At 45.3% G+C, this 25,450-nt stretch overlaps 1 protein-coding gene across 2 annotated transcripts in view; it reads left to right on the top strand.

Moving 5' to 3' along the window:
* CUX2 (cut like homeobox 2) overlaps positions 1–25,450 on the top strand; it is a 1,287,506-nt gene that overhangs the window by 534,275 nt on the left and 727,781 nt on the right. The window contains exon 3 of one of the 2 annotated variants that reach the window (XM_069619530.1): positions 12,948–13,025. The exons of the other annotated variant lie outside the window; for it this stretch is intronic. Within the exon in view, the coding sequence (XP_069475631.1) occupies positions 12,948–13,025 (78 nt within the window). The remainder of the gene's footprint in view (positions 1–12,947; positions 13,026–25,450) is intronic. 2 annotated transcript variants of the gene reach the window in all.

Below are 25,450 nucleotides of genomic sequence, written 5' to 3'. Positions count from 1 at the left end.
TCGAGGCCCAGAATAGAATATGGGACAGATGATGTGGGAGAACCATCAATTTGCATATTATTCTGGCTACAAAATTAATGATGTGAAGTCAGAATTATTTCTGTTCATGGACAGTACGCCAAGACCAGGTGAATTATTGTGGTTCAGGCGGGTCCCAACCGGATTCAAATACTTGGGTGTATCAGTGTCTCGATCACACCACTCATTATACGTAGACAATTATGAGGCGTATTTAAATTCCTTTGCAATTAAGTTGTGGGCAAGACTGCATATGTCTCTGAACGGGAGATTGTCTTTATTGAAGATGGCAGTGGTCCCCAAATTATTATATTACTTTAGCACAGTCCTGATATGGCCAGGGTGATAATTCTTTACTAAACTACCGTCCTTAGCTACTGAATACATATTGGGAGTCGGGGATGGCTCGGATGAGTTGGGAGGGATTCGCTGAAACATATGATCGGGGAGGTCTGGCGTCGCCCGATTTTGAAATTTATTATATAGTTGCACAAGCACAATATGCTGGTCACTGGTATTCTTGGGCTCCGGGTCCAGTAGATTGGGCATTGGAGTACTATAGTGAGGCCAGAGGTTGGTCATTTTTAGTGACCGCAATGTGGACTCCTGCACTTTCGACCCAGTTTCCACCACTGTAAATGTGTGGTCTCGCTGTTCAGAAGACTGGGAATAGCTGCTTTGTATAGTGGGACTGTGCCCCGTGTGGAGTTGCCCCGGTCTCCCCCCACATATGATTTGGATGTTCTGATGTCCTGAGATGCTAAGAAGCAGATGGTTTTGAGAGATTCTTTCCCAGAGGGGAGGTTCGTGAAACTGTGCCAAAGTTGGTTAATAGTCCCATTCAGATGCTGCAATATTTTAGGGTGAGGGCGGCTGCTCGTCGTAGATGGCCATCGTTCCCTCAGGAGCTGGACACTCATGAGTATATTGAGGCAGTAGTATCGAGTGGTGACGCCAGGAGACTGATCTGTAGGATGTACAGGCTAGCTAACCTTCTGTGAATAAAGCAAAGATTAAGATGGTTCAGGACCTGTCAGTTGAGATACGGGACGATCAATGGCATAGATGGTGTCTCTTGACATTTTTAGCCCAGGGCCACCACATTCCATGATAACAAATCAGTACTGAATTCATAGATGTACCACTCAGGTCAAACAGAGAATGTAGACTGATGTTTAATATCAGCAATAGGCATTGAGCTGGTGCTTACACCAGCCAAAAGACTCATTTTATCTCTAATAGCTTTGGGAGATCTCAGTGTAAGTCAGTAATTTTCATCTTGGTCTGCTAAAGCCTCATCAAGATTATCATTCTCACAAAGATAGAGGTCCGAAAAACAGTTGATCCATTAGTGCAGACTTTACTCTGAAGCATGTTGAGTTGAACCAGATGATGCCTCTGTGATGCAGGCAGAAGATGCAAAGCAGTAAAACCTGTGTTGCCTCCACCATTCACATATTTCAGATTTGAACTTAAAATATGATTTACAACCTGCCGCAAACGGAAGCACACACAGACCCCTTTCAAAGACTTATATGCAGGGCCAACCCAAGTAACCCATCTTGCCAAGTGTAGAAATTGTGGGTTCACCAGAGTACTTAATAAGTGCGTTTTCATCCAATGGATGGCTTTATTAATGAGATTAACAGTAGACTTCTTTTGGTATCACTTTTGTCACCCCCTATGGATTCACGGCTATTAGTAAGTCAGAGGAGGCAATAGCAGTAGTCTTTGCTGGTTCTTTAAAGAACATTTCTCCGGAGGTTCCTGATCTTAACATTTGGGTTTTATGTTTGAAGCTTTAAATGTATTAAAAGAATTCCCAGTTACGTTGCCATTATCCTGATTTGGACCGATTCTACACCTCAAATTACAATTCTCCCGATTGTCAGTATCAGTATGTAAAATAGAGCAAACAGCAGCCGATGGCTTAGAATGAGATGATACTGTATTGTGAGAATCCGATCTAACGGCAACTGTTCTTTAATTAAAATGTGTTTTATCAACAAAGAAACCACCAAGTCCAAAGATTTGAATATTGTGTATTCCAAAGATTTATCGTCTTTCATGATCTCCTTCTAGCAGAGCTCTTACTGGTTTGATTTTTTGATGCTTTGCCAATAACTGCTTGTTAAGATACCCTCACAATTTGTGTGTATTTCTTCCGGCTTAACCATGAAGGCGGCAGAAATAAGGTGTTGTTTTTTTCTTATACACTTGTTAGTTTTGATAGCCTGAGTAAACAATTGTAATAGCGATTCATTGTTAAAATTAAAAATATTTTATTTCCTGTCATTAATCATGCCCAGAACCTAAGACTAACATCAATTCATTAACATCATAATAATAATCTCTTATAAATGAAAAACATCTGACAAACAGTAAAAAACTGTCGTAATGCTTCAATACTGTTGATATTTTGACAAAATCAGCAAATTTGTAATGCCTTCTCAATACTTCTTTAGCTCTGATTACATCCTTCGTTTGCAATAGGTTAAAACAAAATAATATATAACCATAACACAATGTTTATCCGGGAACTTAGAGAAATATGGCTGAATGATACTTAGCGTGGGGAACATTTTGGTAAATTCATCTAAAGAATGCTTTTTGACATATTACTACTCCAATCCCAAGTAAATGCTTTCCTTTGGGCCTCTCTTAAAAACAAACCACATTCTGATTGCGAGTAGTGTTTTTTTAAATCAAAGACAATCAATTGCAAAAAAACTCTAAAAATTCTAAAATTCTAAATTTTACAGGCATTTCAGTTGTCATATTCCATCAAACCTTCTTCACCAATCACTAAATTGTAAATTGTAATATGCACTGCAAATGCACTGCAAATTTAATTATTACATATACAAAAAGACAGAAGGGTTGTTTTGGAAGCCTTCGCCAAATACAACCCTCTAGTCTATTCAACCACCGCATTGAGATCTGAGAAGGCATTTCACTAACATAGCAATGGGGACCATCTTTATTTAAAAAACAATATTCGTGGAGAGAGAGCGAGTACCCACCCTGCTCTTAATTAGAGTTCTTAATTTTTTGCTGCCAGGAGCCTAAATGTAGCCTTTGAGGAAAGGAAGTTAGGATTCAAAATGGGATTGTTGCGTGCCATTGCCATTAGAATGTGAAACAATGTGTGTAATGCCGTTACAGTGCATTTGATTAGTCCTTACTGTCTGCTCAAGAGAGTACTACCACCTCATAGTAAAACCCCATGAAAATTGAATAACAAGCAGTACTTTCATGTGTTTGTAATGCTAGCTTCGGACTCCGGGGTTTGCTTTATATTGTATGGTACCTATCTGATTGTACCAAAGCATGGATGGAAACAATTGTGGTGCTGAATATACATATACCAGTGTAAGACCAAATACAAAATGCATAATGTAAATGGAACAGGACCAGACAGCACAATGTATACTTGTTTTGTACATATGCACATTATACTTATTTACAATCTGGGTCAAAGGGAGATTAGGTTATTTGCCCAGAATCATGCAGTCAATTTAAGCATTGTTACATGTAATGTTCACAGTTTCCAAGGTAAGCAACTTATCCATTAGACCTCATCTCCACTCACATGTAAGAGCAATTGTATTTTCCCTCACTGCAATGAGTACAAAAGTCAGCCTGGGCAGAGAATAAGGTCTTAGTGGGGTGAACGATGCCCTAAACAGCCCTGGCCCTCTCCAGGTGCATGGAAAGTTCGATTCTACGGCACACAGGGAACTGGCCCTTTGTGGTGGGGTGGCAGTCGGTAAGACAACATCTCATTTGATATATAAACCTGTCTCTGTCGCTGCCCAGCCACTCCTGCTCTTTAGAGGGGCTGTTGACAGAATTTAGACTAGCTTAAAGGATTTGTTTCCCATTGAGTGTCTGATTCAACTTCTTATATTTGGAGGTGTAAACGAAGGGAAGTTGTTGGTTCAACATAACTGTTGACTAGAACGTGTTGGCTTACACTGTTGCATGCTCACCAGGAGCCCTTTGGGCAAACTGTTTGTGCTCATGGAGTGCCCATGGGCTCAATGGTATGCTGGTGGGAACATTAAAGGCTCACACCCTTGGTAGGCACGCAAAGGGTTAAAACTCTACTGATCTGGGTTGTTGGTGTTCCTCAGAAATAGAATAGCTGCGGCCCACTTTTTGTGTAGTAACTTATCTGTTACCTCTCTGTATTAATTGTTTAAGATGTTGTTGCATGTTATTTTGATGTGTAAGAGTTCTCTCATCAGATACACAAGGTTAGTAAAATAAATCATTGTTAGTGTCTGTTCATGAACATTGGTTATGTTGAAAAATAATTATCTGCCAAAGTGTCAAGGAGCGTGTGAAGCACTATCCATTAGCTGGCTTGCACTCTCTTGCCCCGTAGGCCAGGGGGATAATCCGGGAATAAGTTTTAACTTGCTTGATAATACAGTAGAATTATTCAGGGCTTGAGCAATCTATAAAAATGTTCAGTGTATTAGGACAGCATAAATTTCTTAAGATCCAGCGTTTTGACTTTGCTCGAACATGAAAGATTTAGGGAAAACAATCTTCACAGGAACAACCACATGTTTAGGAAAGACTATATAAGCATCCACCTTTGAAGGGGAATGGCATACTGGTAATGATATCCTTCAGAAGATTAACTCCTTATCCATGAAGACAAATATCTGCTCCGTCTTCTTCTCCTATCCAGCAGTTTTTTGTGCTCCGATTAAGCTTTAGTCTAATGCTAAATGTTATCAATTTCCTATCCTATACCACCCTACTGCGGTCTACATGTGACAAGCAATTGTCCACTTTTTTCAAAATTCTTGGGCCCACTACCTTGTGCATTTACTTCATCTCTGCAACTTCCGTCACTTCCTACTATGCCACGTGTTGTTATTACACTCCTCCTTCCATTCATGAAGTGCAACACATGTTATTATTTCTGTCTTATCCTACAGCTCAGCTGAATGATTACCTGCATAATCGCCTCTGTAATCATTATTGCAGCAATCGAGGCAGTGAAGTTAGGAGAGAATACCTTAATACCTACATGTGTCGGAAATTCAGAGTACATTTACATTATAATGCTTGAACATAAACACGCTGGCCATCTTGACAAAGCCCATCCATGCAAAAATATCCTAATATATGTTCTAAAATCCCTGTCCTTTTATACAGTGTTGGTTTTGACTGCTTTCTAGTAAACAGGCCTTGCTTCTCCATGGGTATGCCTTGGTGGGACCTGGACACTATCTTTACTTAGATTTGATGAGCTCGATCTGAACCCTCAAATCAGACCGATTTAGGTGCTGCTCACTGCACACGCCACCTGCAATGCCTAGGTGGCGTGTGCAGTGAGCAGCACCATCCACAAAAAGCGGCCCTAGCTGTGGGGCTGCCCGATGGGAAGAGGGCATACATGATAATAGAAAATTCTTCTTTTTATTTGCGGGCATCGTCACGGACAAAGAATATTTGAATTGCAAAAAAAATCCTATTTTTGGAAATTTAGATATATTTTTACTTGCCTAAAAATAAACGGGTCGGGAATGAGAACTGCATCCTTATGACCTAAAATTGCACTCCCAATTCCCAAACTGTGGAATAAAATACTGTGATGGGCAGTTACACTAATTACAGAGGCACGCATAGTCATTGCCTGCACGGGTGAACGCTGGATATCCCCAGTTTATAGGAAGTCCAGGGAGCTTAGTCCCAGAGTAAAAATACAGACACGGTATTAACTGAAATGTTATTGCAATTTCTTATCAATCGATATAGGGTGAAATGCAGTACCGTTTGTGGCAATACACTTTCTCTATTTTGACTGCTTTCCATCTAAATCCAAATGAGGCGCTATGGCCTCATTGCAAGTATAGCTGTAATGGGAAACAAGTGATGTTTTAAATACCTCATTTGTTTTTACAAAACAAATCCTAACTATACATTTCAATTGCTTGGAATATTTAGTGCAAGGGGAACACAGAAAGTACTGCCTGGATTACACACGAAGGTGAATAGCAGGTATTCAGAATACCTTGGCCCGCACTATGAGTGTGTTGGTAATTGTGAAACATTGCGTCCAATTATGCATGGGAGCGTTATGGCATGAGGTATGTAGAAAGTGCTACATGGCGTCAATAATCCATAGTTTCCCCCTGTGCAGTGCTTTCTATGTGTTCCATGGATTAAATATCCCAAGCTAACCCATCTCCTACTTGGACGGTATTTTACAATAGCACCACCTATAGTTACTGTTATACTTCCATACTCGTGATGAGGCCCCATATGTTGTCCCTGTTGGCACCATACTCTGTGTTATGCAGCTGAGGATTATTTTACTGACATAGGTGATCTGCTTAGACAACAGCCACTAGTATTTACATTATATATTCCAAAATACTAACAGTCTTTTTGGCAATAAACTCTGAACTATACCAAAATATGAGAATAACTGTAGTACTTAGTGTGTCCAGTTATTCATTTCCTTGAGTAATCTAGATGGAGAAAATAGTTACTTAAACCAAGTCTTGAGGCATGTCTTATACCTTTTAAGGATGTATTATTTGTTCCCCTTAACTGGTCAACCTAGAATTGTCCTAGATTACCACGCCCCACCCCACCCTACCACACCCCACTTACCTGATTCCCCTGGTGACTTTGCTGCTCCTGTATCTTGAGCAGTCATGGAACTAGAAGAGTGGCTCTCTATGGAGACTTGCTTGCATTTCCATCCGGCTATCTTAGGTAAATATTCGTTTGAACGGACGGGACGCCACAAACGCGGGACCGGTTCATTCAAACTAATACATTGCTATCAACACAACGGATTAAAAACCTGGGGTACTAATAGCAATAATACCTTCGTTGGTGGGCCGGATGGGTGGTAATGGCACTGGGGCCCATCTTTAAGTCCTGAGCAAATAACCTGGGGCCCGGACCGTTACCACATGATACGGGCTGCTGGCTTGGGAGTTATTCCTTAATTATAAATAAGCACAGGGCTGGGACCTTTATCGAATGGAAAGAATGAATCACGTCAAGCATAAGAAGATGCTTCAACTCATCGGGCCTCATTACGAGAATAGAGGTAGCCATGGAGCTATTAGCTCCATGGCTACCTCTGTTCCGGGCTCCATTACCGGGTTCCTGCAATGGGGACTTAACGGGTTACCCCGAGATAGGAGGACCCGGTAAGTCCTCCATGCAGGAACCCATCACCATTCCTATTTGAGCCCCTATAGGGCTCAATGGGAATGGGGAGGGAGGTAATAACAGGCAGAGTACAACTTTCCCGTTATTGCCTCCCTCTTCTCCTCGCTGGGTTTTACCAGGCGTGCGATCCGGGTCCCGCGATGGGAAGCTTGTAATCGGCGCTACCGGAATGAAGAGGGCCGGTGCTGTACCGGCCCCCTTCATTCCGGGAGCGCCAGCCTTACAATGAGGCCCATTGCCTTCATTTCATGTGTATCTGCGAGAGGTGGAGTCATCCAATGGGATGCCAGAGTCCGCAGGTATTTAAGGCTAGCACTGCTCCTCTCTGAAGCAAAGACACAGGGACTGATTCGCAAACCTAACACACGCAGTTCACTTACGTGAAAAAGTTATGGATGAATCACACAAGTAGTGCAATGTGTGCATCTTGCTTACAAATCCAGATTCATCCTTGTGCAAAGGCAGAGGGGCCGAGAGCGTGTTTCCTCGCACAGAAAGTCACCTCTGATATCCACAAATGCGATGAGACTAGTGACTGCGTTTACACAAATCAACAGATGTTGCTGTGCCTGCGTGTGACAGGGGTTGAGGGTTGCACACTGGATCACGGTGATTTCTGACCCTTCTCTCTCTCTTTTCACTCAAGACATAAGCAGTTTAATTGGTGCCTGATCACCATTCATTTTCATGCCTTGGTGCAGGATCAAAAGGCATTTTACTTCTTTGTTTTTCATTTCATCCTGACATTCACTTTAATAGCCTGGCGTGAGAAAATGCACTCCCATGCTGGCCTGAATTACGGTTTCTTTGGTGAATTTCTGTTTTCTTAAATATTTTACGCGCATCTGTACTTCCTTTCAACTAAAGATCTTGAAGTTATTTTCTATGTTTTTTTATTACAGTGGGTTAGCCATAACTCTACTCACCACTTTTGTTTCTCGGTATTTGTAATGACATACGTTAATATACTTATTGCTAGATCCTGCCAACTAGATCAAAGTCAGGGAATTGGTCAATAGAGCAGAAGTAACCAGCTTCTGTGTAGAAGGCTTTAATAAAGGTTTTGGGCATATAACAGAAGGGCTATGTTCAGCTTTCAAAAACATTTCTCTTGCTTTAAAAAAAAATGGTTTCACACCCAAAAAATGGTCCTCAAACACATTGGGGGTCATTACAAGTTTGGAGGTAGCCATGCCGCTATTAGCGGCATGGCTACCCCCTTACCGGGTACCGGGTCCGGGTTCCTCGAATGAGGAATTACCGGGCCATTCCGACCTTGGAGGACCTGGTAATTCTTCATTCGAGTAACCCTTCCCCAGTCCCATTCGAGCCCCCATAGGGCTCAATGGGAATGGGGAGGGTGCTAACCACGGGCCCATTATTAACGTTATTAACGGCCCCTTGGTTAGCACCTTGGTCTGCTCGCAGGACCCGCTAATGCACCCTTAGCGGGTTCCCGCGAGCAGACTCGTAATGAGGCGGGAAGGGGTTGACGGCTCCGGCACCTTTACTGGCGCCATTAACACCTTACCGCCTCACTTGTAATGACCCCCATTGCCTTGAAAAAACCAACCCTTTTAAGGTCAATAAGATGGGATCAATATTTTGTGGCACCAGGCCGTGCAATCTACCTGTGATTGGAGGGATTACACTTCAGGTGCCTTCAACTTGTAGAATTGGAAGCTGCCCAGTGATATTGATGAACTTGGCTGAAAATGTTGAGTGAGTGTACTTCAAATAGATACTCATGTGAATCATGGCCCTGCCCAACAAGGGCAAGCATCCGATAAAAACATTCTTATCCCACAGATAGCACTGAGTGTAGGAAGAGTGGGATAGGTGAAGGAAGAGCCTGTCTCTCCTCTAACAGAAAGCTATTGCAGAGGAACAGATTCCATGCAAAGACGGCACTGAGCTGCAGAGGAGTAGGTACTTCATAGGAGCACGACGATAAGGATGAGACCCATGTTACTAAAAATACAGATCTCAAGAAAACTCCTGCGAAAACAAATGTGTTAATTGCAGCACACCAAATATGCAATTTGGGTCATCACCTTTTATCAAAACAGCAGGAGGGATGTGTTGATGGATGAACACCTCTGATAGGTGCAGCAACCATCCAGGTTGCTTGAAACAATGGGTTTGTCAAACGGTACAAGCCTAAATTCTGAGCAGGTGCCTCAGTGTCCACATCCTTGCCTACCTGCTTCAGTTTTCTCTGTGTATTCTTCCCTCTTCATTCCTGTGCCATGGTAAATCTAGTTATAATAGTTTTGTTTTATAATGCGCTTAATACCGAAGACGTTTCTAAGCACTGACCCGGGAATTCAGACCTGTGTTGCTCTGCATAGTCTTGCTTCCAAGACGAGCGCATTGCCACTCAGCTATACTAGCCGTGACGTCGGCCTTTTTCCCTCTTTGTTGCATTGTATTGAAGAGAAAAGAAGGACTATCTCATCTGGGATCATAGAGGGAGGAAGAAATGAGAAGAAAGGTAGACTTATATAATTTGTTTAATGAAATTAGTGCTCACTGGCAGCTTCTGTAACCCATGGGTGCTAATGGTGATAAAAACCTTCCTGCTGACTGTCATTGCTGGTAATAGCGCTGTTAGACCTTGTTAAAAACGTTCACTACACTTTACCTCGACCAGTAAAGCCCACCAGGAAGATGTTTATTGCCCAAATAATGTTTGAAATACAACATGACTGTCAACATCTTTATCTATGAATATTTGAAGCACTAAACCTGTGTTTGTTGACATTTGAAGAAAAGATTTCTTGCATAAAACCATCCAGATAAATCTAAGAAATATCTAAAATAAATGTTATGACATACAGCTGAAGCAATGAATCGCGTGAGTGCACACAAATACCGAGGTGGCAGTGTTAAACCCTGTCACAGGAGAGAACCCATCTCTCACTTTTATTTATTTTTGTCTGTGCATGTAAACGGGTTCCATGTGATACTGGCATTTCATATAATCCTTTTTCAATAACGAAGTGCATATTTGGTTGGTTATGGCTATGCCGTTGTATTTAAAAACAGAATCTCAATGGGGGTCAACTATCTTACCCTATGCATTTCCCTGCCACCTCCTACCATCCCTTTATCTTGTTTTATTTTTTTATTTTTAACTACCCACTGCCCAATTTATGTTTGTGAAATTGCCAAATGTGGGCAATAATGTTTTTGTGAAAGGTGTTTTTTCGAATAATCTCAATGATTGCCAAAAAACATTTATTTGTATTTTATTGGGCTTTTATGAGGCGCTTATACGTCAAAAAATTGTGTTTCAAAGCACCCACAGGGCAAAGGCAAGGGAACAAGGGATACACAGGACAATGTGATATAATAACAGTGAAGGGCAAAGTATAGAAGCAGTCCTACTAGGCCTTGTGAACATTTGGATAATGCAAGTGCGGAGAGAGAGAAGGGGCAGGGGAAGGGAGAAGGTGCTAGAGGTTCCACAGAGGGATGAAGGGCCTGAGAGCCAGTTGCAAGGCAACAGGTAAGTGCCATGCAGTGACCACTAGATGGAAGATGGGTCACCAGCCCCAATAATAAGTGCAGGCTTGTGAGACAACACTGGCCAAGTGGTGCCTGAAGGCAAGGGCAGCGGGAGGGCGGATGCTGTGGGTGATTGGATAAAATGGCAGGGCCCAGAAGGACACATAAGGGCCCAGGCCACCGATCACAGTGATTAAGGGGATTAGCAGAGGAGGGAGAAATGGAAGGAGCAAGAGAACAGGTGCTTGCGGAACTTGAGGAGATCCTGCTCAAGACGGAGAGAAAGGAGGGGACTGTTTCAAAGGAGGTAGCCTGCGGAGGAGAGGGAACGACCACCCGCTCTCTTCTTAGAGAAGCGATTGACAAGCAGAGAGCTGGAGCTGGAGGATCGGAGGGATCAGGAGGGAGAGTATTTGGTGAGAGCAAGCCCCAAACAGCTTTATGGGTGATGCAGAGGAATTTGAATTTGATCCTTGGAACGACTGGGAGCCAGTGCAGAGATGTTAGAGCTGGAGAGATATAATCCCTGGGCTTAAGGCCATGGATGAGCTCACAGCCCTATTCTGGATTAGCTGGAGGAGGCAGAAAGAAGAAGGTAGATTAAGGAAGCGGTTGTTACAGTAGTCGAACCTGGAGAGTACCAAAGATCTAGAGACATTAAGCTTCTGGGGAAAAAGTGAGGAAAGGGAGAGTGCCCCTGAGGAGCTAGAGTTAGAAATGGGCCTTCTTGGCAATGTCCAAGATGTGAGGAATGAAAGAGGGGGGGGTTGAAGATAACTCCCATGTTTCTGGTTTCAGAGGAAGGCGAGGGGGGAGAGCACCTCAAGGATGGCCAGAGTGAAGGGAGAAAAGAGGAAACAGGAGTTCCAATATGAAGAATCTCAGTCTTGCTGGCATTGAGGCAGAGATCATTATTGGTACACTAGGACTGGATGGCGAACAGGCAATCAGGAATGACAGAGGAAGTCAGTAGAGATGCAGAGTTTAGTCTGAAAAAGAGTTGGGTGTCATCTGCATAACACTGGAAGTGCGGGGAGAAAGTGGAGATAAGGTGAGCAGGATGGGTGAGATAGATGTTAAAGAGCTAAGGCGTAAGGTTAGAGCCCTGGGGAATGCCACAAGTTGAGGCTGGTTAGGAGAATGAACCCAGGATAACCCGGGAGGGACGGTCAGTGAGGAAGGACTTCAGCCAGTCCAATGCCCGCTTCGAGATACCAGGGGTATTGTGGAGCCATTTTATGAGGATGGAGTGGTTAACCGTGTCAAAAGCAGAGGATAGATCAAGTAGAATGAGAACAGCAGGTGAGTTGCAGTCAAGAGATGCAAGCAGTTCTTCACCAGTGTTCAGGAGTGCAGTTTCTGTGCCCCTGGCTGCTCAGAATCTAGATTGATGGTCATGCAAGCAACCAACAAGCTCAGTGTGCTGGGTCAGTTGGGGGAAGACGAACGTCTCCAGACGTTTCCCAAGGAAGGGAGTGAGAGAGATGGGATGGTAATTAGCCAGACATGAAGGTTCGGTAGATGCTTTTTCAGGAAGGCACGTAAAAGGGTGTGCTTGAGGGCAGAGGGGAAATACCCAGTGGCAATAGAGGGATTTCAGAACTCTGCAAGTGCAGTGTGCAGGGGCAAGGGAGCTGATGGTGTCCTTAATAGTTCTGTAAGAACAGGGGGAGACCAGTTTGGAGGAGACCTTCATAGAGCAGACAACTCTAGTGACCTAGTCCGATGTGATAGGAGAGAAGGGGACAAAGTGAGTGGGGGAGCAGGAGGGCGATGGGAGTAGGAGGGAGAGAAGATGAGCAAACTCAGGATGTCCTGAGTTTTAGCAATGAAGTGGGTGCATGCAATATTTCTGTAAATCCACATCTATTATCATCCACCTTGCAGTTTTTGGTAATGGGGTGGATTCCTGAAAAGTGCACCCGTTAATGCCAATTACTGTATAGATTAATTCCAGTGAAAGATCTGCCCGACTTTTATTGTGAGCCCAGGAGTGTTGCTAGATTTTGGGGTCATGATACCCAGGCCCCAGCACGTAGAGTGAGGTTATCTACTTAACATGCAACTGTAAAATAACCAGTATAACGAGGTCTGGCAGATTCATAATTAATGGCATCATGGTGAGACCTCCATAATTAGTTTTAAAGCATCTAAACGTGGTTACAGATCTGACTCGACCAACTCATTGTGTCCCCTGCTGTTTCCAGGATAGGCGACCACAGAAGGTGACTCCAAGAAACAAGCATTGCTGGAATACCCACACATACGAACAATCCAATTTCCAGGTAAACGTATGGTTGCCCTTGTCAAATATCAAGATATTATTGTTCTGTTACTTTGAAGTTTATTTTCTGAACATAACTGGGATGAGGCTGTCCCTATCAGCTGTCTGTAACTCGCAAGTCTCACACATAAAGTACTCAGGTGACTTTTAGCTAAATAGTTCTCGCTACCTGCCAGGTTCTGCTAAACCGGGATTAGGGAAATTAGATCCCTGTTAGCGTGCTTCTACGCTATGTCTTTGTACCTTCGCTCTTCATGTGTGTACATAATGCTCTCTTCATGTGTATATATAAATGTATCCTGACACACACAGTTTCATTTGCTTTATGGATGTAGAGAATGAGGATGCTGATGATGATTTGACATTGTGATTGCTCTGTTTTGAGTGGTGATATCTGTTGTGTAACTCCACTCATGTCTGTGTATTGTCTTTATTTTATTGTCACATTAGAACTCTGCTTGTCTATTTAAATTATTTATCCTGTTTGTTCCTACAATTATTTACGGTTCTTGGTTGGATGAGTGTGACAGATACATTTTCCAACATCTAGTTGTTTTTTGTGTAATGAAAGTACAAGCTTTAACACAGCGAAGGGTGTGCATGTTAGTGATCTTCGTATACAGAAATTGCACTTGTATCTGTGGTTTAAATAGTTATCGCCCATGTTTAATAAGAACTTCTGAATTTATTTTCCCCCTCATAATGTTGGGTATCCCATTTTCAGATGGCTAACCTATTTCCCCATACGCTACACATACCTCCTATATTTTGCATTTCATGTTATTAGATTATCTATGGCTGTCGTTTACTCTCATTTCTCCAGTGTTAACTTGTTTCACCCCCTCGTTTCTGGGATGTTATAAATTAATCATTTGTTTATGCATACAGCACTGGCTGTACAAAACAACACACACGAATAGATATACATTGTGTTCCTACCTGCAGAATGCTTCTAATGTCTGTTATATGTCTCAAATAATGGCACTGGGTTTTGGTATAGCACACCCATCTTGGATAGTTTCGTTTTGTTTAATGTATTTCATATCAACCATTTGTATAACATACATCACAATTTGGTAATAGGTGACATTATTATAACTCTGGAGTTATAATGTATACATACACCCTTGGGTGTGGTGGCATTCACCTCTCTCCAGTTTATTGGCCAGCCTCACAACACCGACATCCTGCACCTACATAGAAGGACCAAAACTTTGGTGTGCCAGCTTGGTCATGGCTTGGAATTCGAGCCACGATTAAAGTTAGTCACAAAAAGTCTCTTCATCTTTGGCTCATTTTGGGGTATTGCAAAGTTACGTCAACAATTCCATCAAATCAGATTAGATTACTGTGGAGCCATGCCCAGCGTAGTCTACTACAACACAACTGTGCAGGATTCGCTCAGTACACTGTCTCCAAATTTGAGAAGGCACATAACTCTGCCGTGTGTTTCCTGCTCAGGTTTGATACACTTATAACATTACTCCAGCATTCAAATCCCTCCTTCCACTGAACAGAAGATCTCAATTAAAAACTCTGTACATTGTACATAAATGTCTATACAGTCGATGCCCAGCTTTCCTTTCCAGTTTATCTCACCCTTTTCACTGGATCACTGAGGTGTGCCACCAAAGACTTGCCTGGTCAATTGACCAATGAATTACAAATACTTTGGTTGAACCCCAGTGTGCTAGGCTGTAATTTTTGGAATGCTCTCCTGTCCCACTTGGGACTTCAAAATTATTTATTGATATTCCGCAGGTTCTTGAGCACTCATTTGATTCTTAAAGCATTTGGGTCTTGAAGCCTCTCAAATGGACTACAAACAATCCCAATTCATTTATATTGATCTGGAGGGTTGGCACATACTTTGCTGTTTTGTCATTGCCTTGCAGTTATCTCTGCTGACTGTCAATATCTCCCCAATGTACCTATTATTATGACTATAACTTACATTGCATGCATGTGACACACAGCTTTCACAACTCATACTCCCCTTTGATGTAAAGCTAAGACACCATGCATTATTTCATTCAAAATCCCTTTAATGTTCAAATAACTACATTTGTTTGATTGGATATTATTACCATAAAAATTATGTCAGTTTAAGAACTGTGCAGAATGCTTATTTAACTCGCCATTTGTTTATGTTTCTAGTCACCATATTATATGGTGAGTCATGTTTCCCTTAAGAATATGGTTCAAGTTTTGTTTGCATTACTCTTGTATCCTGTCCCCTTTCCTCCATACTTGTGAGACATTCTGTCTTTCGGAACAGGACCAGAGCTTTTTGTAGCACCATACAAAACATTTTCTGTCTTATTTTTATGTTGTGGGCCCGAGCGCATGCATGGCTACAGGCTCTGCCTCCTCAAGCCCCGCCTCCGGGCCTTGCTTCTCAGTCTTTTTCTCTGCGCAGTTGGGACCGGATACATTAGCACCAGCGGGTACTTTTTTCCTGCCTTTTTTACTTTCTGCCGGCAATTTCTTTCCCCTTGTCTTCAGGTTCTCTTATGCCAGGACTAAAGGGATTTGCCTCCTGCACGTCTTGTAGTCAAAGTTAATCACGGTCGGTGTTAAGACGGATTTCTGAACTCTGTCCTGGCGGCGCAGAAGTTCAGAAGGCCAACCTAATTACTTGGAACAGGGTAACCTCTGGACAAGCCAGACCAATCAGGGTAGCAATCGCGGCGGTCAAGACTAGGTCTCAAGAGGGGTGAGGGTGACTGAAAGCCTGCAATGAGCACACAAAGCAAGGACACTTACAAACTACTCCAAACAGGTGTTATATTAAAAATATATACACATTTATTCCAAGGCCTTTAAAACAATGACCGTAGCGAGAAATCACAATACAACTCTAGTAAACCAACACATACCATACCAATACAATATATATACAAATACAAACAAGTCTAAAGCGTTAGATGCACGAAATGTGTAGTCCACCTAAAAGGGAAGGAAAACAGGCAGTGCGAAATAATGCTTAGACCAAGTCCGCCTTCAGAGGCACCTAACTAAAAGGAAGTCCGAGCCCTACGAAGAGTGGAGCCTTGTGCTCAAAAGTACCTGCACACGCTGGTGCCAACGGGCAAAAAAGGGGAGTCTCTTCGAGGGAGTCAGGCAGTTCAGTTTAGTGCACAAATGAAGAAGAACAGTACCGCGACGCAAGCGCAGCCTCCACTGTGGGCAGAAGCAGAGCGCGAGTACTGAAAGGCGTGCTGTTTTGACACAGCGGGGAAAAGCTATGGGCTCCTGCAGGAGGGCGACCAGTTCCTAGCTATGCTACTCACCAGTCCCCGATGCAAGCAGACCCAGGCTTCTCCGCATCAGTTTCAGTCGCTGGCAGGTTCAGAAGAGCAGGGGACGTCTTGTCATCGTGTTGATTCTGCAGCAACAGAGTTGAGTTAAAGATGTCCCAAATGAAGTGAACCCGCACAGTTTGTTACCACAGCAGGGCAACGGAGCGGCCCTGTGTATCTGAGCCAAATGTACACTACTCACTTCAGACCTGGGAACGCCAAGTGTACGAATCGTGTGAGAGTGACAAGGACTCGAAATACTACACAACCTGGCGGCGGTTACAGAGCAAGACTCCTGTGTAGGCTGGTCAGTCTGCTGGATGGCCCAGAGACACTTCCGAATGCTTACGAGCAGGAGATGGTGAAGATGCCGAGAATAGCTGTCCCCGCTATTCCAAGGGTCGAAGTTCCAGTACAGGCCTTCTGGTTCGATCAGAGGTAAAAAGGGTTTCACAAGGCGACAGCAATGCAGAGCAGCAGTCCTTCAGCGGGTCACCAGCGATTCCTCGGTTCAGCCTCGTGGTTGCAGGATACTTGGCTCCTGTATTCCTTCGTTCGTGAGAACTCAGGAGATAGACATGGTAGTGGTGTTTCCAGCCCCCTCTTATCCACGGTTCCCTTCACGCCAAAACGGAGGGGACCCAATGGGAGATCCGCTCATCAACACTCACACCATACGTGGACCTATCACGGACCACGGTGGTCCCAGGCATTCACACCACCCTAGACTCTCTGGCACCCAGGATGTGTATTGGGACCAGACATCCCAGCCCACATCCTGGAGGCACACAATAGGCCTGTAGAAGCCCGCGAAAGCATCCGTGTTTCGCGGGAAAGTACATGCCCAAATAAGGAAGGCCCCGGGTCGGCTTGGCCTCGGGAAGGTGAAGGGAGCAAGACGGTCAGCGGACAGGACAAAGGAGCCTCGTGGTCTGGCCGTTTTGGGAGCCAGGCCACCATTTTGGGCTAAGCGCGAGAAACGCGCTTAAAACGCCAAAAGGAGCTCAAAACACAAGAAACGATCGCTGCCACCATTCCCATCCGTGAATCACTTGCACCGATCAGTTACAATCCAAAAAGAGTATCTAGGGCCTGTAGAAGGCTAGAGACCCAAGAGAGCAGTAACTTAGCTTACAGTGCCCTCTTGTGTCATGTTGCACAAAAGCCGCAACATGATAAAAGAAACTACGGAAAACAGCGTTTCCCAGTACTGACTGTCTTAAGGGCATGTCAGTTTCCCCATAAGAATGTAGCGAAAGCCCAGAGGAGTGCGGCAGAAGGCTGCACTTCTTTGGCAAAGTCTAGATCAAGGTGACAAACAACAGCAAAAAGTTTAGGGGTTGCCACATGGAAGGAAAATTACCTACAATTACGAAATCTTTCCTAACACTCGCCCTTCCCAGACTATGGACAGGGAGAACTAATCCACCCCTGGATGAGTCTCTTGTTCAGGTCGGTTAAACAATCTGGACAACCCATCAGCATTGCTATGTTGGACACCTGGTCTATGCTCAATAGTGAAGTCGAAGCCTTGTAGACTTATGGACCACCTAAGCAACTTTGGATTCTCCCCCTTCATGTTCATTAGCCACTTTAAAGGCTTATGGTCAGTTTGCACAGTGAAGTGGGTCCCATAGAGGTAGGGCCTCAGCTTCCGTAGGGCCCACACAACAGAGAAACATTCTTTCTCTACCGTGGACCATCTGAGCTCTCTGTCCTTAAACTGGCGACTAATAAAACCAATAGGGTGTTCCTTACCCTTCTCATCTACTTGTGATAGTACAGCTCCTATCCCAGTGTCAGAGGCGTCCGTCTGCACGATAAAAGGTCTTTGATAATCAGGGGCCCTGAAGACAGGGGCCTGGCACAAGGAGTCTTTTAAGCCGTTGAAGGCCTTCTCACACTCGTCGGTCCAAGTTACCGTCTTGGGTTTCTTCAGAGTGGTGAGGGCCGTCAGAGGGGCAGCTATGGTGCCATAGTCTGCCACGAAGTTGCGGTAATACCACGTGAGTCCTAAGAAGGCTCTCACTTGGGTCTGTGTAGTGGGGGTAGGCCAGACTTGTACTACTTGTACTTTACTGGGAAGAGGCTGTATCCTCCCTCCACCTACTTCATGTCCAAGGTAAACCACTGAGCCTTGTCCAATCTGGCATTTACTAGCCTTTATGGTCAAGTGTGCTTTCTGAAGAGCCTGGAGCACAATCCCGAGGTGTTTCACATGGTCTTCCCAGGTGGCACTGAAAACTGCTATATCGTCCAGATATGCAAGACAGAATTCGTCCAACCCATTCAAAACATGATTCACAAGCCTCTGGAAAGTGGCAGGTGCATTTTTCAACCCGAACGGCATTACCCTGAATTGGTAAAGGCCGTCTGGAGTAGAAAACGCTGTCTTTTCCTTGGCATGTTCTGCTAAAGCTATTTGCCAATAGCCAGCAGTGAGGTCAAACGTGTTGAGGTACTTGGAGGCACCCAAAGTATCCACCAGCTCATATGTTCGAGGCAAGGGGTGTGCATCTGTCTTGTTGACAGCATTCAGAGCCCTGTAATCCACGCAGAACCTCAATTCAGAAGTGTCTGCCTTTGGAACCAAAACCACAGGGCTGGACCAAGGACTACTAGAGGGTTCAATCACCCCAAGGTCTAACATCTTGTTGACCTCGGTCTTAATATAAGATCGTACTTTGTCTGACATCCTGTATCCCCTACTTTTGGTAGGTACACTGTCTCCTGTGTCTATGTTATGTTTGCACCAAGGCGTCAAACCAGGCGACTGTGAAAACAGGGGGGAAAACTGCCTAAGCAAACTTTTCACCTCAGCCTGCTGATCAGAAGTCAGGTGAGGGGCCACTCGGACACCCTCAAAGGAGCTATCTGAAGGACCGCTTTGGAACAGGTCGGGGAGAGGTTCAGACTCCTCTTCCTCAACGTCTGAAGCCAGTAGCAGTGCTGCGATTTCGACTCTTGGGATGAAAGCCTTCAGCCTATTTACGTGAAACACTTTTGGAGCCTGTCCAGGCCTTCCAAGGTCCACTAAATAGTTAACCTCACCCAGGGGCTCCACCACTGTGTAAGGGCCTGACCATTTGTCCTGTAAAGCTTGAGGCCTTATGGGATTCATTATCAGGACTTGCTGACCAGGTGTAAAGTTGATGAGGGAAGCTTTCTGGTCGTACCAATGTTTCACCAGCGCTTGTCCTGCCTTCAATTTATCACTAGCCAAGCCCATCAGAAGTACCATCCGTTTTCTGAGCCCTAGCACATAGTCTACTACGTTCGTAGTAACAGGGGGAGTGGGCATCTCCCATCCCTCTTTGACTATGGCTAAGGGTCCCCGTACAGGATGACAAAACAGAAGTTCGAAGGGGCTGAAGCCAACACCCTCCTGTGGTACCTCTCGGTAGGCATACAGTAAGCATGGTAAAAGAAGATCCCATTTTCTTCTCTGAGGTTCTTCCAGAGCCCCAATCATGCTCTTTAACGTTCTGTTGAAACGTTCCACCAGACCATTGGTCTGGGGGTGGTATGCAGAAGAGAACTTGTAGGTGACCCCACATTCTTTCCACATAGCCTGCATATGTGCTGCCACGATCCGACACAACTTCTTTATGGAAGCCAACCCTAGTAAATATGCCAAGTAACGCTTTTGCAACTGACTTGGCAGTTACAGTTTTCAATGGGATGGCCTCAGGATATCTGGTTGCATGGTTGACCAGCACCAGGATAAACCTATTGCCTGAGGATGTTTGCGGGTCAAGGGGACCAACGATGTCGATCCCTACCCTTTCGAAAGGTTCTCCCACAACAGGGAGTGGTACGAATGGAGCTTGGATTGTCGAGCCAACCTTACCAGATAACTGGCAGGTGGCACAACTCCTGCAGTGACTTTCTACTTGCACCCCCATCTTGGGCCAGTAGAAGTGCATGGATAACCTTTGCTTGGTCCTCTTAATACCAAGGTGACCAGCCAGGGGCACTTCATGCGCCAACTGCAGGAGGAAGGGCCTAACAGCAAGGGGAACCACCAACCTCCTATGGTCTCCTTCTGTAGACTCTGTGGGCTCACTATACAGGAGTCCACCTTCCCAATAAATCTGATGCGTCCCAGGAGGTTCACCCTCAAGCTGGGAGCAGGCCTGTCTCCTTAGGCCTTCCATAGATGGGTACTCACGTTGGCCTTTACTGAATTCGTCCCTATCCGGACCACCTTCTACTAACAAGTCTTTTAGTTCAGGATGGTAGTTGGGGTCAAATACTTCAGGCATCGCCACCTCCTCGTCAGGCCCGGGCGATTGACCAACTTCCTCCACCGCAGTGGTAGGCGAGCTCGGGGGAATATTCTCTTTCCCTCGTCTTGACTTGTTTACTCCTTTCGCCTTGGACTTCCCCTTCGCCTCGGGCGGCGTATTGTTCTTGGCCAATGCTGCCCGTGCTTGAAACCGTCTGTAGGGTCTTTCGGCAGTGTCTCCTACGAGCCCTAAAGCTCTTGAGATCATTACCTAACAAGACCTTTCCTGGGACGTTTCTCTGAATGCTCACTGGAATCCTGACTGCTGTACCATTTAAAGTAAGATTTACAGGTATTACTGGGAACATACGGAGTGGGCCGTCAGCCAACTTAGTGGGCATCAGAGTAGTTCTGGCAACTTCCTCTGAGTCTACCAAGGTAGAATCCACTACAGTTCGACTGCACCCACTATCCCTAAGAGCTGGAGTATCTACTCCATTGATCAGCACACTGTCTTTAAAGTAGTGCTTGGTATTATCTGGAATCCTAGCATAAGCCTCTGCGACTTTAGGCTCCCAGGAACCCAGGGAAACTAAAACTACCTCAGCTTCTATCCCGCTGGCTGGGAAATGAGTCTGAGGAGAAGGATGCTCCTGTAATCTATTCTTCCTCGTAGGAGGAGAAGGCCAGATTAGCGGAGTGGACCCCCAGAGGTCTAACCTTACACCGGGGATCCCCCTTCACGTGGTCAGTTGCTCCACAAGCAAAACAAGATCCATTGGGTCTGTTTATATAGGGAGGCTTATTGTAACCAGAGTTTTGTTTCGGAGGCTGACCTCCACTACCCTGTGAGTTCTCTTGTGTCTTACCCTTATTTTTCTTTTTGTGGCCCTTTTGAGAAGAAGATTTATCAGATTCTCCACCCTCCTTATCTTTGGACTTTTTCCCTTCCTCCTGCTTACCAGGATGAGTTTTGTCCTTATGGGACACTCGATGTGACACCCATAAGTCTGCTGCAATGGCCAGCTTCTTAGGATCTATCTCCTTCGAATCGGCCAAATGCTGCTTAAGCTCCGGGGAAGAAGATGCAAAAATGTGTTCCAGCATGACAAGATTTATCATGCCTTTGAAAGTAGAAACCTTATAACCTTCGACCCAGCCAGTTAAGTTTTTTAAGGATTCAGTTACATAAGATACCCAAGTACCACCTTCTTTTTTCTTATACTCTCGGAATCGTTTTAAATATTGGGCCGGAGTCTTTCCAAACTTTAAAATGAGAGTTTGCTTTAACATTGCGAAATCAGCTCGCTCAGCCTTCGACATTTCCATAATGGCACTACAGCCAGAATGGGGCAGTCTGCTGAGTAACCAGGCAATCTTATCAGCATTGTCAACTTGTTGAACTTCGCATGCATACTCAAACGCATTCAGCCAGTCCATAATGTCATTCCTTTCCTCATACACACTGAGCAGATCTTTCGGAAACCGTGGATGAGAGGAGGCCCCAGACCCATGTCCAGGACCCTTGGACCCATTTGCAATCTGAAGCTCGGCCAGTTCCAACTGGTGATCCCTGTCTTTCTGTTTTTCTGCCTGTTCGATTTTTAGTTTGGCTATGCTGAATTCAAGCTCCTTCTGCCTAAACCGCAGCGCTTGCTTCTTGAATTCAAGCAAAGCCTCCCCATCAGCACTGGCAGAGGAAACATTAGACATCTCATCCTCCCTGTCCTCGTGGTCGCGGTGGATCAGTGCAGCGGCAGAACCGTCGGTTCTACCAGTGAGGGCAGCCCCACCTCCTTCCGCACTGTCCTCAGAAGTTATACCGTCAAGCTGCGCCACACCACGATTCTTTGGCTCATATCCAATTTTTTGCCTTGAGAGGAAACACCTCTCTCCGCACATATCTTTTTCAATGTTTCTGATTTGGAAGCATTTAAAGTTAACAAGGTATTTGTTTCCATACTGTTAGATAGGACTATGGCCTTTTTAAAGTTAAACTATAACAATTCACTACGTGTCCTGGTAGGAATAACTTGAAATGCCTTAGTTTGTGCGCAACACTGGATACCTTCAGTCGTATCCCACCGCTGTACACCAATTTGTTAAGACGGATTTCTGAACTCTGTCCTGGCGGTGCAGAAGTTCAGAAGGCCAACCTAATTACTTTGAACAGGGTAACCTCTGAACAAGCCAGACCAATCAGGGTAGCGATCGCGGCGGTCAAGACTAGGTCTCAAGACGGGTGAGGGTGACTGAAAGCCTGCAATGAGCACACAAAGCAAGGACACTTACAAACTACTCCAAACAGGTGTTATATTAAAAATATATACACATTTATTCCAAGGCCTTTAAAACAATGACCGTAGCGAGAAATCACAATACAACTCTAGTAAACCAACACATACCATACCAATACAATATATATACAAATACAAACAAGTCTAAAGCGTTAGATGCACGAAATGTGTAGTCCACCTAAAAGGGAAGGAAAACAGGCAGTGCGAAATAATGCTTAGACCCAGTCCGCCTTCAGAGGCACCTAACTAAAAGGAAGTCCGAGCCCTACGAAGAGTGGAGCCTTGTGCTCAAAAGTACCTGCACATGCTGGTGCCAATGGGCAAAAAAGGGGAGTCTCTTCGAGGGAGTCAGGCAGTTCAGTTTAGTGCACAAATGAAGAAGAACAGTTCCGCGACTCAAGCGCAGCCTCCACTGTGGGCAGAAGCAGAGCGTGAGTACTGAAAGGCGTGCTGTTTTGACACAGCGGGGAAAAGCTATGGGCTCCTGCAGGAGGGCGACCAGTTCCTAGCTATGCTACTCACCGGTCCCCGATGCAAGCAGACCCAGGCTTCTCCGCGTCAGTTTCAGTCGCTGGCAGGTTCAGAAGAGCAGGGGACGTCTCGTCGTCGTGTTGATTCTGCAGCAGCAGAGTTGAGTTAAAGATGTCCCAAACGAAGTGAACCCGCACAGTTTGTTACCACAGCAGGGCAACGGAGCGGCCGTGTGTATCTGAGCCAAATGTACACTACTCACTTCAGACCTGGGAACGCCAAGTGTACGAATCGTGTGAGAGTGACAAGGACTCGAAAAACTACACAACCTGGCGGCGGTTACAGAGCAAGACTCCTGTGTAGGCTGGTCAGTTTGCTGGATGGCCCAGAGACACTTCCAAAGGCTTACGAGTGGGAGATGGTGAAGATGCCCCTGCTATTCCAAGGGTCGAAGTACCAGTACAGGCCTTCTGGTTCGATCAGAGGTAAAAAGGGTTTCACAAGGCGACAGCAGTGCAGAGGAGCAGTCCTTCAGCGGGTCACCAGCGATTCCTCGGTTCAGCCTCGTGGTTGCAGGATACTTGGCTCCTGTATTCCTTTGTTCGTGAGAACTCAGGAGATCGACATGGTAGTGGTGTTTCCAGCCCCCTCTTATCCACGGTTCCCTTCGCGCAAAAACGGAGGGGACCCAATGGGAGCTCAACAAACACTCACACCATACGTGGACCTATCACGGACCACGGTGGTCCCAGGCATTCACACCACCCTAGACTCTCTGGCACCCAGGATGTGTATTGGGACCAGACATCCCAGCCCACATCCTGGAGGCACACACAAGGCCTGTAGAAGCCCGTGAAAGCATCCGTGTTTCGCGGGAAAGTACATGCCCAAATAAGGAAGGCCCTGGGTCGGCTTGACCTGGGGAAGGTGAAGGGAGCAAGACGGTCAGCGGACAGGACAAAGGAGCCTCGTGGTCTGGCCATTTTGGGAGCCAGGCCACCATTTTGGGCTAAGCGCGAGAAATGCGCTTAAAACGCCAAAAGGAGCTCAAAACACAAGAAACGATCGCTGCCACCATTCCCGTCCGTGAATCACTTGCACCGATCAGTTACAATCCAAAAAGAGTATCTAGGGCCTGTAGAAGGCTAGAGACCCAAGAGAGCAGTAACTTAGCTTACATTGCCCTCTTGTGTCATGTTGCACTAAAGCCGCAACATGATAAAAAAAACTACGGAAAATAGTGTTTCCTGGTACTGACTGTCTTAAGGGCATGTCAGTTTCCCCGTAAGAATGGAGCGAAAGCCCAGAGGAGTGCGGCAGAAGACTGCACTTCTCTGGCAAAGTCTAGATCAAGGTGAAAAACAACAGCAAAAAGTTTAGGGGTTGCCACATGGAAGGAAAATTACCTACAATTACGAAATCTTTCCTAACAGTCGGATCTTCATGCACACTGCTTGGAAAACCTCAGCCCGGTTCACAGGTGGGACACGTGCTTTGTCTGTGATGCACTATCAGCATGGGCTCTCACTTGACACCTTCAATGCTGGGAAGAAGTCTTCTGTCGGGCAATGCCAGAGCACATTCAGGAGTTCGTCTTGGTGAAGAAACGTCGACTAGTAAGTGATTTACTTTTCAAGGTACCCCTGGCTCGTGGTTCCTCTAGAGAGCTCCCTGGTCACAGGAGGGGTTGGATGCACCTTAGCACTACCAGGATTTGTCCCGAGGCCCACAGGCCTACATTGAATACCGGAGCTTGCTCTGAGGTTACTCGACTCGGGGAAAAGGGCAATATGGCAAAGCGGATGATCCTCCTTTAAGGGCTAAGTCTACCGGTGTCACACCGGCAAGGCTAGGTTCCCCCATCGATGGCTAAATCTACCAGTGACCTCTCTGAAGTTCTTTCAAGAAGGGCTAAAACCAGTACTGGCAAGACCGAGGTTCCCCCGTTGGTGGCTAAAGCTACAGGGGACCCCCCTGAGGCACCCTCAAGCAGGGCTCATCTTCTTTCCGGCACCGCCGAGGATCCCCAAACCATGGCTAATTACACCAGGGCTACCCCGACGTCCCCCACAGAGAGCTAAATCTGATACCGGCACAGGCGAGGTTCTCTGTAAAAGGGCTAAACACG

The sequence above is a fragment of the Ambystoma mexicanum genome, chromosome 10 (assembly GCF_040938575.1).
Source record: "Ambystoma mexicanum isolate Mex_15411 chromosome 10, UKY_AmexF1_1, whole genome shotgun sequence".
In the NCBI taxonomy this organism is placed as follows: domain Eukaryota; kingdom Metazoa; phylum Chordata; class Amphibia; order Caudata; family Ambystomatidae; genus Ambystoma; species Ambystoma mexicanum.
This window is presented reverse-complemented; position numbering and strand designations above follow the sequence as displayed.